The sequence below is a fragment of the Staurois parvus genome, unplaced genomic scaffold (assembly GCF_062004578.1).
Source record: "Staurois parvus isolate SC_StPar_1 unplaced genomic scaffold, SC_StPar_1.0 ptg000074l, whole genome shotgun sequence".
NCBI classification, from domain to species: domain Eukaryota; kingdom Metazoa; phylum Chordata; class Amphibia; order Anura; family Ranidae; genus Staurois; species Staurois parvus.
The window spans coordinates 30,952-51,325 of NW_028317870.1; the positions used below are offsets into that span (position 1 = coordinate 30,952).

At 40.3% G+C, this 20,374-nt stretch overlaps 1 protein-coding gene across 1 annotated transcript in view; it reads right to left on the reverse strand.

Annotated features, from left to right (window-relative positions):
• Nucleotides 1–14,521: 14,521 nt before the first annotated feature.
• Nucleotides 14,522–20,374, reverse strand: part of LOC149469316 (plasma membrane calcium-transporting ATPase 2-like) — a 284,319-nt gene continuing 278,466 nt past the window's right edge. Inside the window, exons 4-6 of the mRNA XM_089669397.1 lie at nt 14,968–15,225; nt 14,737–14,862; nt 14,522–14,658 (exon numbers count right to left, since the gene is read on the reverse strand). Coding sequence (XP_089525523.1) covers nt 14,522–14,658; nt 14,737–14,862; nt 14,968–15,225 — 521 coding nt within the window. The remainder of the gene's footprint in view (nt 14,659–14,736; nt 14,863–14,967; nt 15,226–20,374) is intronic.

Genomic DNA, 20,374 nt, shown 5'->3' on the forward strand with positions numbered 1-20,374 from the left:
GAATTAGGGAGAATCCCAGGGAAAGAAAGGTTGGAAAATATAGATAGTAATGGAGGAGGTTAACTTTATGACTTACAATGTTAAAGGACTAACTAGTTGGGAGAAAAGATTTAAGATACTTCGAGAAATACAAAAAAGATTTATTGAAGTAGTGTTTATTACAGGAAACTCATCTAAAACAAGAAACAAATGTGAAATTATACTCTAAGCACTACCCATTATGGTATTATGCAGATTCCCCAATTAAACATGCTTAAGGTGTGGCAATTGGGTTTGCGAAAAATGTAAGGTTTTGTTTGGAAGATAAAATGGAGGATCCGGGGAAATTGCAAGAGGCAGAATGTACATTGGCAAATATATATTGCCCCAATAAAAAATCAGAGGCCTATCTAAAGAACATACTGAAGAAGCTATTAGATTTTAAAAAAGGCAAACTAATTGTGGCAGGGGATTTTAATTGTTGCATGGAACCACAGCTTGACTCGACGTCTCGTGTTGAGAGAGGGTAACAAACATTTGAAAGAATTAAGAAAAACAATACAATATTGTCAGTTGGTGGATAGTTGGAGAATTAAAAATCTAAGTGATAGAGACTATACATTCCATTCTCACGCACATGAGACGTACTCAAGATTGGATTATATATTGCTAGATTATTATTATTATACAGTATTTATAAAGCACCAACAGTTTACTCAGTGCTGTACATTACAAAGGGAGACAGAACATGCGACAGTACAATAACAATACAATGTGATACACGAGGGGTTCGAGGGCCCTGCTCCTTCGAGCTTACAATCTAGGAATCATAGACTTATAGAGTCTTTGGTGAAAGCAAAGATAGAAGTTATAACGTTATCAGATCATGCACCTGTCACAATAAGGTTAAAGTGGGGAAGAGAACAAAAAAAGGTAAACCCACGGAGATTAAATGAGACACTTCTTCAGGATTAGGAGATGGAACAGATAATTAAAAGAGAAATAGAACTATATTTTGAAAGAAATGAGACTGAGGAGGTGTTGGTGGCGACGGTATGGGAAGCCCACAAGGCATATATTAGAGGAATCTTAATAGCGAGTGGGGTGAAAAAGGAAAAAGGAAAGGAAAGAGAATTAACACACTTCATAGAGAATTACTTGAATTAGAACAGGTACATAAAAAGAATATAACAAAACAGAATAAGCAGAAGGTATTGGAAAAACAAGAAGAACTAAAATTAATGGGAGGAAGAAAAAAGGAGAGTGTTTAATAAGATGAGCAGTGAAAGATATCGGTGGGGAGATAGACCAGGAAAATTCCTAATGAGAGCTCAAAGAAAAAAGAAAGGTAGGAACTATATAGAGAAAATAAGAGATAATAAAGGATTACTAAAATATTCTACCAAAAATCGTGCAAAAGTGTTTAAAGATTATTATATTAAATTATATAATATCAATCCCAAACAGTCCATAAGAGATGAGGAAGAAAGAAGTAAAAAAAAACAGACATACCTAAAAGAGGCAGGGTTACCAAAATTGAGAGAAGAGCAGTTAATATCCCTAGAGAGATCAATAACAGAAGAAATTTATAGTGAATTGAAGAGTACTATGGCAGGGAAAAGTCCAGTACAGGATGGGTATACTGTGAGATACTTTAAGAAATTTAAAGATCAATTAACTACATATATGAATGCATTGGTAGGGGAGATGGTAGGAATCCCTCTAGGCTCATATCATAATAATACCAAAAGAAGGGAATGATAGTACACAGTGTTCTAGTTATAGGCCGATATCCCTACTAAACATAGATACCAAACTGTATGCAAAAGTGCTGGCAAGTAGACTGAAGGAGTTAATGCCGGAGTGGATCCATATGGATCAAGTGGGGTTTGTCCCTGGGAGAGAAAGTAGGGATAATGGATTAAGATCAATAATGCTCATACAAAAAAGTAAAAGAGAAAAATTCCTTGTATTGTTACTGTCGGTAGACGCTGAAAAAGCGTTTGACAGAGTAGATTGGGAGTATATGTTAGATACACTGAAAGTCCTGGGGATGGGTCCTAGAATGAGAATATGGATAGGGAAATTGTATAGTCAACCATCAGCTGGAATAAAGGTTAACGGGGAAATAGAGAGTTTTAAGATGTATAATGGGACACGTCAGGGATGCCCTTTGTCACCGCTGCTGTTTGTCCTGTCCTTAGAATCCCTTTTAGAGAAAATAAGGAAAAATACAGATATTAAAGGGAAGTAGGATAGGAGAGACAGAGCATAAAGTAGCAGCATATGCCGACGACTTGCTCTTCTATGTAGGTAACCCAAGGATAACATTACCCAATTTAATGAAAACACTGAAGGAATATGAGGAGTTGTCTAACTTAAAAATTAACCCAACTAAAACAGAAATCTGGAATATAAATCTTCCAAGAGGAGAGAAAAAGGCTTTGCAAAGGGAATTTTCTCTCTCTTGGAAGGAAAAAGAACTAAAATACTTAGGAATAAATTTAGCTGTCTCCTTGAAGAATCTATACAAATTAAAGTATATTCCATTATTAAACAAAATTAAAGACGAAATGAGAAAATTTGGGATAGGTGGTATATCGTGGATAGGATGAATAAATTTAATTAAAATGGTAATCGTCCCAAAAATTTTATATAAACTCCAGATGATCCCAATAAAGCTGCCAGGACTATATTTTAGGGTAATGAAAAAAATTATGCTAAAGTTTATATGGAGAAATAAAAAACCTAGAATAAGTTATGAAGTTCTAACTAGAGACAAAGAAAACGGGGGTTTAGGTGTACCCGATTTCAGAAGATGTTATAACGCAGTATTGATAGCACGAATTTTTGATTGGACACATAACTCACAGGGGAAAAGTTGGATAAATATAGAAAACACATTTGGATAGGATAATATGGTTGTCACCTCACTTTTGTGGAGTGACAGAAAGTACAAGGGTATTTACAAGAATTGTTTTGAGAGCACAAACAGATGGGATGGGAATTTAACTCTATGTTGATGGCTATTGTAAACACGTTTTTTTTTTCCACCGGGGAATGAAAAGATTGCAGGGAGATGGATAAGGAAGGGAGGTGCTCAATTAAGAGACCTAATGAAAGGCGAGGAAATTTGCGAGGGAGTTGTTCATTAAAGTAGCTGAGTGGCGGTATCTACAAATAAACCATTTTATAGAAAAACTTCCTAGGCCCCTAAGGAAGAACAATGGAACCCATTTGAAAATTTGTTTAGTATAAGGGGAGATGGGAAACATGGAACTTTGAAAATATATAAAATTCTTACTAAGTTAACAACAAATACGGTACTGGCATATATGGAGAGATGGGAGAGGGAATTAGGAATAAAATAGAGGATAAACAAAAAAAGATTTACAAGTTAACACACGGTAATGTGAGCATGAAAGAGGTAGAGATGAACTATAAATGTTTGGTGAGGTGGTATATGACACCAAATATAGTACACAAACAAATAGGGATAAATCACCTTTATGTTGGAGGGGTTGTGGGGAACAGGGCACAGTAGGTCACATTTGGTGGGAGTGTCACAAAATTCAAAAATATTGGGAAGAAGTATTTCACTTGATACAAGAAATAACTGGGATAAAAATATTAAAGGAACCAGGGGTATGTCTCTTTCATGGAACAGAGTTAACGGTTGAAAGGTATAAAAAGTCTGGCTTATTGCACTATATTAATGCAGCAAAGAGTTTGATTACTAAATTCTGGATGGAATAGGAAGCACCAAGAATATCGGACTGGATTAAAAAGGTAGATCAGATATACAGGATGGAAGAACTATACCATATAGATGAGGATAAAGTGGAGTGTTTTCATGAGAAATGGAAAAAGTGGGAGGCGTTTAAGGTTAAATTAATTGAAAATGTATAGGAAAGAAGAATACATGAATACCCTAGGATTCCAAAAGAGAGAGAAATGATGCTGAGAAGTGGGGGTGCGGAGGTACGGAGTGGGATAGGGAGGTGGGAAGGGGGAGTTTGTATCTTTTGTATGTTGGGCAAAAATAATTGAATAAGTTATATTGAAATTTGAATCGATGGAAGAGATAAAATCTGCATACACAGATACTTTATACTTCTTCTCCCCCACTTTCACCCCCCCAACAATGTCTGCGGTCTTCCGAGTAAAGGTTCCAAAGCTATCACAAATAACATTAGTGAAAGAGGACATCCCTGCCTGGTGCCATTAAATAGCTCAAAAGGAGGGGACAGGCTTTCATTTACTGTAATTTTCACCATTGGGTGGTGATCAAATGAAATCCAAAGCATCACCTTAGGTCCTGATCCTAGGTCTTTCTGTGTTTCAAATGCTTTTTCAGCATCTACTGAGAGGAATAAAGCTGGGACTTTTTTTTTTAACTTCATGCATAAGGAATAATGTCTTAAGACTTACGGTATGCTTCCCTTCCTGACCAGTTACGAATCCTACTTGATTGTTATGGCTCCAGCTTGGAAAACCCAGACGATATGAAATGTTAGATAACCGCATTTGCTCTGTCAGTGGTTTAAGAAGCTTTCTTTTTTGCTAATGTTTCTGCCACCAGATCTGAATAAATCTGTAGAGTGACCCCTTCAAATGTGATTTCTGGGGACCGTCGAGCTTTTTCCATTATTAACAATTTCTCCTCCACATAATGGAACCTCACTATGACATCCCTTGGGGCATCAGCTGTTTGGCTTTGATATCTTGCCAATATGTGTACCTCTGTAGATCTTCAATATTTCTGAGGGCTCCCTTCCCAGAATCAGGTTAAATATTCCACTCATAACCCCAGGCAGTTCTTCCTCGTTATTGCTCTGATAAGCCTCTTATGGACACATTTTTGTGCCAGCTCCAATTCTCTTGATCCTCCATTTTATATATAAGGGATCTGTGTGCTCTCTGTGGAGACTTCATCTGCGCTCTCATTTCTCCCAGCTCCTGGTCACACAATCTAATCTTTCCTCCGCCTCCTCCACATGACTAAAAACCTGCACCAAGTCAGCAATATCTGTTTTCAGTGACACTTCCAATTTTGCTAGCATGTCCGCTAAGATCTCCTTAGTCAGTGGTACATACACTTGACCTTCCCCTGGCCCCACTAGGCCCTCTGTTGATAAAGCTGATTCTCTTGTATTGCCTTCTTTATGGTCTTTCCTCTGTGCTTCAAGGCTCCCCCATGATTCCAGCCAGAGCTTCTTGGAAGGCTAGGAGCTGGGCCACTGGCCCGCATACCTATCGCTTCCTCTAGTGCAGGTTTTGCTTCCCTACCACTTGCCGTGGCACAGTTACCTGCTGTGGGCTACCAGCCCCTTCCTTAGTTAGTTAAGCTGGTCTCTAATAATATAAACCATTGGATTGCCCCTGGGCTTGGAGCTGGTTAGAACACCTTTCCACCTCCTGACCTCCTGGACCGGCTTGCTTCTCATCTTTCTCTCCCCTCCACACAAGGCCAATCTCACCAGTCTCTTTGGGCACCGCTACCAAAGCTGGAATTGCTCTAACATTAAGGTACAGTGTCCCTCTTTCACCATGCACCCATATGGATATATAAATTAGTATTAAAGTGCGTATATACAGTAGGTAACTGCGAGGGAGCTAGTGCAGCTATCTGAATACACACAGATGGCACCAATGCAAAACTAGCCAGCTAAATATAAGTGGTCTACAATAATCCTCACTCAAGTACTCATGTCATCTGTAAAACAAGTAGTGAAATCAGATCTAACACCATATTTATTTATTTATTTCAGGTGCTTATATAGCGCCGTCCATTTACGCAGCACTTTACACATATATATTGTACATTCACATCAGTCCCTAACCCTCAAGGGGCGTACATTCTAAGGTCCCTAACTCACATTCATACATACACATACTAGGGCCAATTTAGACAGGATCCAATTCACCTACCAGCATATTTTTGGAGCGTAGGAGGAAACCGGAGTACCCGGAGGAAACCCACGCAGGCACAGGGAGAACATGCAAACTCCAGGCAGGTGGTGCCGTGCTGGGATTCGAACCAACGACCCGAGTACTGCCAGGTGGAAGTGCTAACCATTTAGCCACTGTGCTGCACTGCATTCTCTGCATTCAAAACACATAATTTCACATTTCATTATAAGCAAAGATGGCAGAGTGTATGATTAGGTAGATGGATACCTACAGTGAGGAACAGAAGTATTTGAACACCCTGCAATTTTGCAAGTTCTCCCACTTAGAAATCATGGAGGGGTCTGAAATTCACATTATAGGTGCATTCCCACTCAGAGACAGAATTTATAAAAAAAATTCAGGAAATCACATTGTATGATTTTTAAAGAATGTATTTGTCTTGCACTGCTGAACATAAAGTATTTGAACACCTAAGAAACAGCAAGAATTCTGGCTCTCAAAGACCTGTTACTGTGCCTTTAAAAAGTCCACCTCTACTCCACTCATTAATCTAACTTAGTAGCACCTGTCTGAGCTCTTGAAAGACACCTGTCCACCCCACAGTCAGTCAAACGTCAACTACTACCATGGGCAAGATCAAAGAGCTGTCAAAAGACACCAGAGACAAAATTGTGGACCTCCACAAGGCTGGAAAGGGCTACGGGACAATTGCCAAGCAGCTTGGTGAAAATAGATCAACTGTTGGAGCAATTGTTAGAAAATGGAAGAGGCTAAAGACGACTGTCAGTCTCCCTCAGACTGGGGCTCCATGCAAGATCTCACCTCGGGGGGTATCACTGATGAGAAGAAAGGTGAGGAATCAGCCCAGAACTACAAGGGAGGAGCTGGTCAATGACATGAAGAGAGCTGGGACCACAGTTTCAAAGGTCACTGTCAGTAGAACACTACGCCGTCATGGTTTCAAATCATGCATTGCACGGAAGGTTCCCCTGCTCAAGTCATCACATGTCCAGGCCCGTCTGAAGTTTGCCAATAACCATCTGGATGATCCAGAGGAGGCATGAGAGAAAGTCATGTGGTCAGATGAGACCAAAGTAGAACTTTTTGGTCTAAACCAAAAAAAGGTTTAGACAAAAAAAAAAAAAAAAAAAGAATGAGTTGCATCCCAAGAACACCATCCCTACTGTGAACCATGGGGGTGGTAACATCATGCTTTGAGGGTGCTTTTCTGCGAAGGGGACAGGACAACTGCACTGTATTAAGGAGAGGATGAATGGGGCCATTTATTGTGAGATTGTGAGCAACAACCTCCTTCCCTCAGTCAGAGCATTGAAGATGGGTCGTGGCTGGGTCTTCCAACATGACAACGACCCGAAACACACAGCCAGGATAACCAAGGATTGGCTCCGTAAGAAGCATATCAAGGTTCTGGAGTGGCCTAGCCAGTCTCCAGACCTAAATCCAATAGAACATCTTTGGAGGGAGCTGAAACTCCATGTTGCTCAGTGACAGCCCCGAAACCTGACAGATCTAGAGGAGATCTGTGTGGAGGAGTGGGCCAAAATCCCTGTTGCAGTGTGTGCAAACCTGGTCAAGAACTACAGGAAATGTTTGACCTCTGTAATTGCAAACAAAGGCTTCTGTACCAAATATTAACACTGATTTTCTCAGGTGTTCAAATACTTATGTTCAGCAGTGCAAGACAAATTCTTTAAAAATCATACAATGTGATTTCCTGAATTTTTGTTTTTAAATTCTGTCTCTCAGAGTGGGAATGCACCTACAATGTGAATTTTAAACCCTCCATGATTTCTAAGTGGGAGAACTTGCAAAATTGCAGGGTGTTCAAATACGTCTGTTCCTCACTGTATGTAGTTAGGTGGGTGGCTGGCCGCGTGGTTGCAGAAGCAGCTTGCTACTTCCCAGTGGTCAGGTGCAGTGCACAATGGGTGCAGTAAGCACACGGCCTCCTGAGTAGAGAGTTGGGTCACTTTTCAGCAGCCACTCCCTAGTTCCACTGTGTACATGAATAAATGATTGCATAAGCAGCTAACTCAGTGTTTATTAGGATAAATAAGTATCAAGCTTACCGAGTCCAGATAGTAGCTCTAAATCATTACTGAGGGAGCAATACACTTCAGATCATTTGTATTGGTAAAAGTATAATTGTCTGTGCAGCTGGGTTTAAATTTGGTATGTATACTTAAAATGGAAGTGTGGGGGGATGGACAGATGAATCCCCTTATACTCACGCCACCTCAGCTTGCTTCTTCAATCCCTCCAGGGCCTCTCTTCTCTCCTGCGTCCACCTAAGTCGTCCCAAGGGTACTCGCCAACAGCTCCTCACACTGCTATAGAGCCTTCGGCTGGCAGACATCCAGGCGAGCATACCTGTGGTCCAGTCATTAGGGCATTAGAAGAGGACAGAGCTCAACAAAGTGATACTGGAACTGACACAGGCGATGGCAGTCCCAGACACTGGGAGGCAAAAGCATGTCCGTGGGCCAGCGGTGAGAGCAACATAGGGTCATGCACCAAACCACCAATCTTCTCAAGACCCATCAGGTTCCATTTGGCAGGTGGCAGTGGAGAAGCTGGATTGTGGCCTGCTAGCCCAATGTGGGCATCATCAGGTGCGCCTCCCGCTACTCCTGCAGCCTCCACTGTTGAATATCATTATATCTGAAACCCAATAAAACAGGTCTGAGCATTCCTGGGCATAGTTGGGTACTACCAATGGTCTGTCCTCAACTTTGTCACTATTACTGTACCACTGACTAACTTGAGGGGTAAGAAGCAGCTTAATGCCAGTATCCAGTGTTAGTTTCTCCACATTTTTCTAAAGAGGTAATTGTCCAAACAAATGCCTCCAGCTAAGGTTTAGGAGTCATTCTGTCCCAAGAGGTCAGTGAGGAGGTATACCCCATGGTCTTTCTCAGCAGGAAGCTGAGGGCCAATAAAAAAAATATGCTATAGTTGGAGCAAGAATGTTTGGCCATCAACTGGGATTTGATTCCCTGCGTTATTTTATCATTTGCATGATGTTCTGTTCAATCTCAGGCCATGCCCCACTGACCAAGATGAGACAGAACAAGCAAACAAATGCTGGGTTGACCAGGTGGTTTTTGTCCCTACAAGAATTTAAGTTTGTGGTGGAACATAGGCCTGGGAAACAACAACAAAATTCTGATGTCCTTTAGCAGAGATGAGATGGGGTGGGTATATGTACAGGATGCCAGGGATGGGTCCTGGATGGTAAATATGTAGAAACTTTGTTTGGGTTATGGTTCCTATAAGGGGGATGATAAAGAGCAGCTTTAGATTACTCAGGTGTAAACCCACTTGTGAGACAGGAAATAGCCAGCAAGTCGATGAGGTGTTGTGGGAGGCAGGACACAGTGTGATAGGCCTGCAGGCTGTTTCACTGAGACTCCTGGAGTTCTGTGCTTCTTTTCTGGACCTTTGGAACAGGACTGTTTTTACAACTACATGGCTGGCTGCTGTTCAAAAACACCAAATATTACACTTGCTTCTCTCTGAGACTTTTGTTCCCCTAAAGACAGTATAAAAAACTGAAGCATGCTGGGACTGGAAGGGGTTATACCCGTAATCTTTGCTCCTCACAAGACCTCCTACTTTCTAGCTCCCTGGTCTCCACCTCCCAAGCCCAACTGCAGGGCTTCTCCAGGACTTCCCCCATCCTCTGGAACTCACTACCCCAATCCATCAGACTGTCACCTACCCTCCTCACCTTTAGGCGCACCCTGAAAACCCATCTCTTCAGGGAAGCCTACCCCACCTTCACCTAACAGCCAGTCTCCTCCACTCCTCCTACCACTCCATCCCCCACAGCCACTTCCTCCTGTACCACTTTCCCCTCCCTCCTAGATTGTAAGCTCGAAAGAGCAGGGCCCTCGAACTCCTCGTGTATTGTTTTGTTACTGTATTGTCTCATGTACTGTCCCCCACTATAATGTACAGCGCTGAGCAAACCTTTTGGCGCTATATAAATACTGTATAATAATAATACTGGGCTGTCCTTGCAATTTTTGGTTTGCCATTCTACTAAAAGTAGCAGCATAACTCAATGCTTCAAAATGCTCATCTTATGTCCATAATGTATGATTAGGAAAAAGCATTTTCTGATTCAAAATATTTTGATGAAAACCCTAATATCTAATGTGAAAAATTAGAGGTACAGATTTTTGTGCAACATGGAGGGTCAATCCCTAGATATGGGCATAGGTTGCAGAAATATCACAATAGAGGGACAGCAAAAGCTATTTGTTAACTTTCTTGTAATGTAGGTGTTTGTACAATGATCACTTAAAGTGAATGATATTGAATTTCTCTTTACAATGGCATCTGAAAGCGGGTGAGATACATTGGGCAGCAAAGTGAACATGTTGTCCCTGAAGTTGATACGTTGAAAGCAGAAAAAAATATGCAAACTTAAGGATTTAACAAGGTCCAAGCTATAATAGCAAGACAAATGGATTAAAGCAACTCTAAAATGACAGCTCTTGTGGTCTCCTGGTCTGCAGTGTCAGGACCACCAAAGGTGGTACAAGGAGGGAAAACCGGCATACTCACAACAGAGTGATGGGCTGTCAAAGCTCATTCATGCACGTGGGGAACAAAGGCCTGATACAATACAAGAGCTACTGTAGCACAAATTTCTGAAAGTTAATCTCGTTCCAAATAGAAAAGAGTCAGAGCACACAGTATATTACAGTCTGTTGCATATGGGGCTACATAGCCACAGATCAGTCAGGGTGCCCATGCAGCCAAACAATGGGCAATGGAAGAAGGTAGCCTGGCCTGATGAATCGCATTTCCATTTACATCATGTGGTTGGACAGGTGGCACCAGGATGCACTATGGGAAAAAGGTAAGCCAGTGGAGGCGTAAAGGATCCGCTACTGACAGCTTGGGGCCAAATACAACAGCATACTTTCAGAGGTCTAATGGAGTCCATGAACTAGCATAACATTAGGGGTCACAAAGCGACTCCACCCATGCTCCAGGAGGCCTGTGCAGCCTCCCTGTCACATTTGGTTTTACACCTAAACAGGAGGGGTGGCGGGGACATACAGGAACCAATACCCTCCATTTTCCTCCTGCAGCCGCTGAAAGCCTGCTTCTCCTCCCCTCCCTCCCGCCGGCATTCAGCAGCTGCAGGAGCAAAATGGAAAAGATCAGTTCCTGTATATGTCGCCCCCCTCCGCCCCTCCTGTCCAGTTTACTCGTTTCCTGCTGCCTGGGCTTACTGGCCCCTTCCTTTTCGGAAAACACTGTGTCTTTCTCCCATTGTTAATTGAGTCAGCTATTGTTTCTGTCTGTTGGCTAGTCCTCCTGGAGGTTCCTACATGATGGGATTAGTCTGGTGTCAACTTGTTGTTGTTACCTAGTGTGGGATGTTTATCCCTATGCATAATATTTGTTTTTATTGTTTATAGGGGGACTACCCCTATTTCTTCAGTGTATAAAAACTTGTATTTCGGTTCAATAAACAGTTCCAGTTGCACCTAAGCTAGTGTCATCTAGTCCTTGGGTGCAATGCCCAGCTATAATACCTTGGTCCTGTGTCCCAGCAGCAAAGAAGCAGTTCTATGACAGAGGCATTCAAGTGGGGTGCCAGGCGGTCTCATACAGGTGGTCATAATGTTATGGTGGGTAGTCAAAATGTTATGGCTGATTGGTGCATAGATTGGCTTTGGTTACTGGGGGGCGGGCTGGTGCCTAGCTGGTTCGGTTGTATATTGCCTACCACTAGCCTTTTTCATATTACACATGAGTTAAATCACAGTGGGGTTTATTTACTGAAGCTGGTTCACTCAGAATCTCGTGCAGCTGTGTACGGTAGCCAATCAGCTTCTAACCGCAGCTTGTTCAATTAAGCTTTAGCAATAAAACCTGTAAGCTGATTGGTTTTTATGCAGACGTGCAAAAGATTCTGAGTGAACTAGATTTAGTAAATAAACCAGCATTAAATGGTTAGAACTTCTGCCTGGTAGTACTAGGGCCGTTGGTTTGAATCCCAACCATGGCACCACCTGCCAGTAGTTTGCATGGTTTCCCTCCGGTTTCCTCCCACACTCCAACGGCATGCTGGTAGGTTAATTGGCTTCTGTCTAAATTGGCCCTAGTATGTGTATGTATGAATGTAAGTTAGGGACCTTAGATTGTACGCCCCTTGAGGGTTAGGGACTGATGTGAAATATATATGTGAAAGCACTGCTTAAATTAATGGCGCTATATAAGTACCTGTAATAAATAAATAAACCCCAATGTGTCCTTCAGAATAACTATGATGAAAATCTGCCTAAACTATCCTGTGCTACGAATTAGTTGGTGTATATAGAGCATACAGCTCCATTAAAAATGTGCTTACTCCACTGCATATAAGTGTATAGCAGCCTTTCAACAAGCTGAGCAATACTAGTGATGCTAATATGCGTCTTATAGTCTAGACTTTGAAATGCTTTCCCTTTTCTTTATTTTAAACATCCTGTTACTTTCTTGCCAAGGATTGGGTTAAGCAGCTTATTATGGTCTAGGAGTTATTTTTGTCGAAGTTGAACAGCTTTCTGGAATAGCACCCTATTTGCTCTCCCAATGGGAGTTATGCGAGGTGGCTAAAAAGAAAACAAAACAAAATAAAACCACAAGAAATTGTCTTTATTTACTAGATTCTGAATTGTGCAAAACTGTGTTCTTAATGTACTATCACATTGCATTTACAGTTGGAATCCTAAAGTGGAACTTCACCTAAAAGGGGACGTTACGCTCTAACTCCTGCTTCCTCCCACTTCTGACATATTTGGCACTTTTTTTGTTTTTGGGGAGGGATTTTGGGGAGGGAGTACCTGGCTTTGAAGTCCCCCCCCCCCCCCCCCCCCAGTCCTCTGGGAAACAGCAGAGATCCCTGAAGACTGCGGAACCATGCACAAGGCGCAATCTGCAGCCAACTTTGAAGCCACAAACAGTCACAGCTGGCTGCCCACAGTTAAAATACTGGTGCCAAGAGAACAAATCAGCCAGGTGACGACAGCACAGGATCCTTGGACAGGTGAGTGTTTATTAAAATTCAGCAGCTACAGTTTTTTTCTAGCTGCTGAATTTACATTTTTATAGAAGTGACTGAAGATCCTCTTTAAGTGAGGTCAGAAAATTTCTGTTAGGCACAATACGAAATGAAACTTAAATACACCAGACAATATATTTAAATGGAACATCTCATGGTACAAATATTGGAGCTGCCATTGCTGTTTTTAAAAGTGCATGCTCTAGAACTATAACTTCCATCTTTCCTTCTTTACACGGCAGGTTAACGTCCTGCAACTAGTATGGTGTATATCAACCCTCAGGACATTTGATAAAGTAAAGTATAGGGATGATAGCCACAAAGGTTCTATAGTTCCCCTCGCAGATTAACTCAGGGCGAAAAGTTAAATACAGAGTTGAAATACATATATGTGAACTGTTTTACTTGCCAAAGGATGTCATTCTGTGTAGCCAGTTTTGTGATCCAAATTTACCTGGAGAAGCTATAGTACAGCCTGATCTAGAACATAATCTAACTTAATAAAAACAGAGGAGCAAAAGCACAGTGATGTGGTGATGACCTCTTCTCCTGTCAAGCATGTAAGAACATGTGCACAGCAGCAGAGCCCAATTGATTTACAATGTTCACCCTCCCTATTCCAAACTGACTGTAGCTTTGTGGTGGTATACAAGTAGGGTGATTTTAGAAATGAATTCAGGTACTTCACAAAGTTGCATTAACAAATGTATTTTGGTTTTTAAATAATGGATTTAACTTTTTTTATATGCCTAGAGTTCAAGAGAAGTACACTTTTAAATATAAAGATGAACAGTCTCCCCAGCCTCTGCAGTCAACAATGTAATAGAGGCAGATACATCTACCAAAAAATCCACTATTTTCTACCTTAGGCACAATAAGAATATTTAAGTAATAAAAGAATGCCATTGTGGCAAACTAAGCACAAAAATATACACTGTCACTATTAGACGCTAGACCTGAGCACATTCGCATCAAAGGAGGTAACATGTTTTCCCATACCTGGAAGCACAGGGTCTTTTTTAAGACAGATAGAGGAAAGAGCAGCGGGGCATGGTTGGAGAAGTAAGAATCAGGGGCTTTTCATACACTGTCACTTTGCTGTATAAGTGCAAAGGGTCAGTATATCTTTAAAAGCCACTTGCACCATAGAGACAATTACATAGATTTAACAAGAATACTTATAACTGCCTGTGGCTATGAAAGGTTAAACTGCAATGATCTATGTGTAGCAACCTCCAACCTACAAATCCAAAAGACAAGCATATGAAAATACTATATGTACTTATGTTTTCATTTACGGTTTTATTTAAGGAATTACTTTGCTGATATCACTTGTCTGGAAACTCAGTTGAGCCACATTGTGCACTGTCAATTATAACTGGAGAATACTTGTGAAAATAATTTTGTTTTTTTGTTCTAAGATTCCTGTATTGGGTACTATGTTTCAGGAACTGTTATGCTATGTATATTTGTGCATATGGCAATAAAACCTCTTTTTAAAAAAACCTGCCATGATCACATGGGAAAGTACATTTTCAACATCTAATTACCTTTTTTAGACTTCTTTTCTTCATCTCCAGTTTCGTTTGCCCCTAAAAGGGTAAATATTATGCCTGTTTGTGAGTTGATACCGACTGCAGTTACCACCATACGGCCAGATCCCTCCATCACATGAGTACCTGCAAGAAGATAAACGATTCAGTACTCTACTTTCTGGAGATGTTAAGTTATGCTCCTTATAAAATTAACAGCCTCACCAGAAAGCAACATGGGGTCCTTCTCAAGAGATTTTTTCACCTGGTCACTTTCTCCAGTTAATGAACTTTCATCAATTTTCAGATCATTGCCTTGAATCAAGATTCCATCTGCAGGCAAGAGATCACCTAGTGGGATAGACAACTCAGTAAATATATTGTAAATAATTTTCAGAATGTAGCTTTTCGTAAAGTGTAATTTACTTAAAAATCAATTGACTATTTAGCACATACCATATTTGATTTGTGCTATGTCTCCCACGACCAATTCTGCCACAGGAATTTGGATAACTTGTCCTTTTCGGATAACAGTAAACTTCTGCTCCTGCTCAATACGACTCTGCAGGCCTCGGAACTGCTTCTCCTTACTCCAGTCATTAAATGCTGTTACCAAAACCACGATGATGACAGAGAATAGGATTGCAGCTCCCTCAATCCAGCCAGCTTGTGACTCCCCTTCGTCTTCCACTCCTCCTGATACTTCCCCACATGCTGTTAAGTAGATTTTTATGTTACCAGACAAGCAATCAAAGTTAGGAACCAAATATAAACTTTATATAAAAAATTTAAAAACTTAAATAGAAAAGCATCTACTGTCCCTGCACACAACAATATAAAGAAGACTTGTTTATAGGATGAATATAATCCCCCAATGTATTTTATGAAAATTAACGTTTTCAGTATGATTCCCAAACCACCTGAAACTGTTTTATTCCGCACAGAAATTTCTCAGTTCCCTACATTATAACTTTCAGTGTTTATAGTCTTCCTACCTTATCATAAATCATTCTGGACAGATAAGGCTTTAATTTGGTAGATGATTGGGGTATGGGTTTTTACTTCCTAGCTTTTATTTACAAAGAAATAAGGAAACTGTAAAAACAAGATCTTTCCTGTGATTTTTCTCAAAGCAATTTTTACATAATTCCAACAGCCCCAGATATGTACCTGAAAATATAATCAACAAAGTTGTTTGACCAAAACAATATCTACATAAGTGTGATTTTATTTAAAGCTCAGTGTGAAAGTACACATTTTATTATCTTTTTCTCCCTATCATGTTATTGCTCAGTTTACACATTGAGAGACATAGCATTTTTTATTCATGCCTTATACTGCCAAACTACAGGAGGATTGGACACTAAGCACAAAAAACTGGAGGCTAGTCCCTAGAGACCCTCCAAAAACTAGCCTGCTCAGTTGTAGTAACAGCAATGGCAATAACTACAATATAACAGAAGAGGGAAATATGTCACACGCAGTGGACATTGAGAAAGGAATTTTGCACTAAAATCCCAGTTTATTTTATGTCCGCTGAGGGACACAACAAACTTATCTATTCCCCTATGTCCATGTTTGCAGTCTCTATTCACCAAAAGGGACATGACAACTTCCTATTCTGGGTCACACAATATTCAATGCATGCATTGCCATCCAGTGTGTCACATTACAAATGTGAGAATGTTAATGTAATAGAAAAAAAAAAAAATCTTCCAAATAAATGATGAGGTTTTGGTGTGTCTGTGAATGCTCTACATGCGTATGTCTGATTACTGTGTAGCTAGCTCTCACCTGCATTAGCACTAGACTAAAACATCCAGGGATTATGGGATATTTAGTTTCTTCACAGGAAATTACAGTTTATAGACTACAGAGGTCAGGCATTAACCCCTATAGGGCCATGCCGTATGCCTCATGTTTCTACACAAACAAAATCTGATACAGAAATGAGAAATTGGTTAGTGTATCAAGCCCCACCGGTCCAATTGAGTGCTATTAGAGTCAACAAAATGCCCACCACTTCAATCCTTCAAAGTAACTAAGGCAACCAGTCCATCTGTTTGCTGAAACAGGATGCCATCAAATCCACATCTGGAATTCCTCAACAAAGACAGAAGTATAAAAAGACCTCTGAAAAAGGGACAACTTTCTGAGATCCAGGCATTGAAATGCCCAAGAAAGTAAACTACAGACAGAGCTGGAATGTGTAGTTCTACCGCCCTGGCTGTCATGTCATGGTTTCTTTATCGTGATTTACATAAGCCAACACTGAGGCATTGTCTAGCTGAATCGAGGCCGGGTGGCTGGTCAGTACTACAGTCCAGTGAAGGTGGGACAGGCCAGTCACTCAAAGTCTCAGAATATTGATTAGGAGCTTTGTCTCCTCCAGTGACCAATATCCTTACAGCGACAAGGTGTCCAATACTCTACCTCAGACCACAAAGCTTGTCCTGTCTACCTTTCACTGTAGTGGAAAAAAAAGTATGTAGTCTGGGGAAGTGAGCATCAGGGAGGATATGGAGTTCAAAATCCCAACAGAACCTCCATGTTCAGAGACAAGGGTGGCTTGTCCCATGCAGAGAAACTGTCCCTCTGTAGAGTCTTCATATTAAACTGAACAAATAGTATAATCTTAAGGAATGACACCATTAGACAACACTCTAATGCAAATCCTAAAAGTTGACCAACACCAGGACGTTAGTTTTCAAACTTGAGACTAAAGTCTTAATAACTTTTCCTAAGGCAGGAAACCCGCTGCTAGAGAGATATCCAGAGTAAGAAACTCCAAATGATGGATCTGTGTTATAAACAACATCAGGATTGTCAGAAGCCAGATGAAACCTTCTAGTATTCACAGAGTGATGCTGACATTGGCCATCAGGGCCAATGATGACTGCTCCCGAAGGAAGAGATTATAGAACTCGAATGTCCCCCGAGTCATATAAGAGCTTTAACTGAGGCAAGTGCCTTGGTGAATATACTTAATTTGTGAACCAGATAAACTACTAGTCACTTGAGACTATGAGATGTGTAGATATGCATCTCAGACATCTACCGAAGTCAGGAAAACCCTCTGGTGAGGCAAGGCTATCAAAGTACAGACTGGTTATACTTTGTATTTTTGACAGAGGAAAAGGTGTTGACCGCCTTTAAATCCAGAATGGACCAAATGCCACCTGCTTGAGCACAGTGAATAGGTTTGAATACATTTCCCAAGGGGAACCAGAGTAATAAAGGTCTATCAATTGTTAAAGAGAGATTCAACGGCTTAATTAAAAAATGTTAAGGAAAAAAGGAGCAGAACTCTATTTTGTAATCAAGCTAAACAACCTCTCAGACCAATATGTCTGCAAGGCATGCCAACCAATTCTCCAAGAAAGGTAACAAATGTTCCCCCACCTTTGAGGTCACACGTGACCTCCATGACGATGCTGGCTTTTTTAAAAATTGCAATTCTATGTAGCCTTGGGTGCCTGTCAGGGCATGGCAATAGTCCTTTGGGTCTTAAAATAGCACTTGGTAGCTGGAAAGCAAGAAGTACTCTGACCCTGCTGACTTTTGGTCTTTATAAGCCTGGGAAAGCTGAGTACTCTTGCCCCCAGCAATGTTGTTCATGATTTAGCACAGTGATGCTCTAAACAGTCAATATCCTGCAAAAGGTAAATATAAAAAAGCTAAAAGTCCAAAGCCACATCACACATAATATGGAGTCCATCTGAGTTACACACTCAATCATTCAGGGATCAGCAGCAGCCTCTGTATCTCATTTTACAGACCTAACCCAATCTCTTTCAACAAACTTGCTCTTAATTTTCAACAAACCTGCTAACAAATACTTGAAAAGAAAATTAATCACCACACTCCAAGCTATGGAGACTTTTCTTGTTTATTAACCACTTAAATATAGACACTTTTACCCCCCTCTTGCCCAGGCCAATTTTCAGCTCTCAGTGCTCTCACATTTTGAATCACAATTACTCAGTCATGCAACACTGTACCCAAACTAAATTTTTATCATTTTTTGAGCCATATAGAGCTTACGTTTGGTGGTATTTAATCACCACTGGCTTTTTTATTTTTAATATATAAGGGGAAAAAATGAAAAAAAACCCACATTTTTCTTAGTTTCTATTATAAAATTTTGCAAATAAATAATTTTCTTCATAAATTTAGGGCAAAATGTATACTGCTGCATTTATTTGGTAAACAACCCAAATCAGTGTATATCATTTAGTTTGTACTTTTAGAGAATAAAAAAGTGAGCGCTTTCAGTAAACAAGCAGCTGAGGCACACAGGAGAACCAAAAAAATCCTCACATGAAAATAAAATAAAAGTGCAGCGCTAGAAATTAAATGTGACACAATAAAAAATGATCAAAAAAATGATCAAAAAAAGTCCCCGTTATTGTGACCTAGGGTAACAATGCACACTAACCAGAATAAATATTTTTTAACTATACTTCACTATGGGCATTTTTTCTTGATCCCTTGTGGGGAGCATCTTTTCTCTCAGATATCGTTGGTGTACAGTGGAGGAGCAGTGTTTTTCTTTGGTGGAGCCGTGATCATTTTCTGCCATCTAGTGGATTTCTTCTGCCTAGCTCTGTATCATCCTGTGGACCTTCATTGATCAAGAGAATACATCTACCCTCCCCATGCTGATGACTACTTTATGAACTCCATCCTTCCTACACTGCACAATTTATGTGCACTTCTGTACTGTCTCCCTTTATATTGTAAAGTGCTGCGCAAACTGTTGGCGCTATATAACTCCTGAATAATATTAATATTAGTAATAATGGTATGCATAATTGAAAATTGATCAATCTTGATGTTCTGACTGCCCATCTCATTTCTTGAGGTCCTAAAATGACAGGACAGTACAAATACCCCCCAAATGACCCCTTTTTGGAAAGTAGACAGTCCAAGGTATTTAGTAACCGGCATGGTGAGTTTTTTGAAGTTATAATTATGTCCCACAATTCTTTGTAATATTAAGAAATGAAATATTTTCTTCACAAAATTGTCATATTAAGTTTTTGCTCACACATGGAATAGGCAATTACACCCAAAACACATTCTGCTACTCCTCTTGAGTATGGGTATACTACATACTTTTTACAGCATAGCCTACAGGTGTTCTTGGGGCATAAATTACACATCTAATATCCTGACTACCTATCACATTTTTGAATGCCCTGGAGCACCAGGACAATGGAATTACCCACAAAATGACCACAGCTTGGAAAGCAAACAGCCCAACATATTTTCTATAAGGCAAAATAAGTCTTTTGAAAAAGTATTTTTTTTGCCACAAGTGGATTTCTCAGTATGGCTACTACTAACTACTGACCTGGAGCACCAAGACAGTGGAAACACTCACAAAATTACCACATTTTGGAAAGCAAACACCCAACATATTTTCTATAAGACATAATAATTCTTTTAAAAGTGTAATTTTTTGCCACAAGTTTTTAGAAAACGTGAAAATAAAATAAAAACTTTTTTGTTAACACAAAGTTGTCAATCTATAGGGGATTTCTAATAAACAGCAAGGACATACTAAGAATTATACCCCAAAATACATTCTGCTACTCCTCCTGAGTATGGGGATACCACATGTGCAAGACCTTTTCAAGGTCTGGACTGATTATGTACCCATTGCAACCTATGTAACACAAAAATCAACCAACACTGTTTCCACCTGTCACTAAATAAAATGGTTACCTTACAGTCCTGTTCACCCATTGTGTTTGCTTTGTTTCAAAAATGATACCCCATTTGGTGCTTCAAAGCATCTCCAAAGCCTCCATAGAGGTTTATGACAATGCTTGCTTTCAGCACCTGAAGCTTTTGAGAG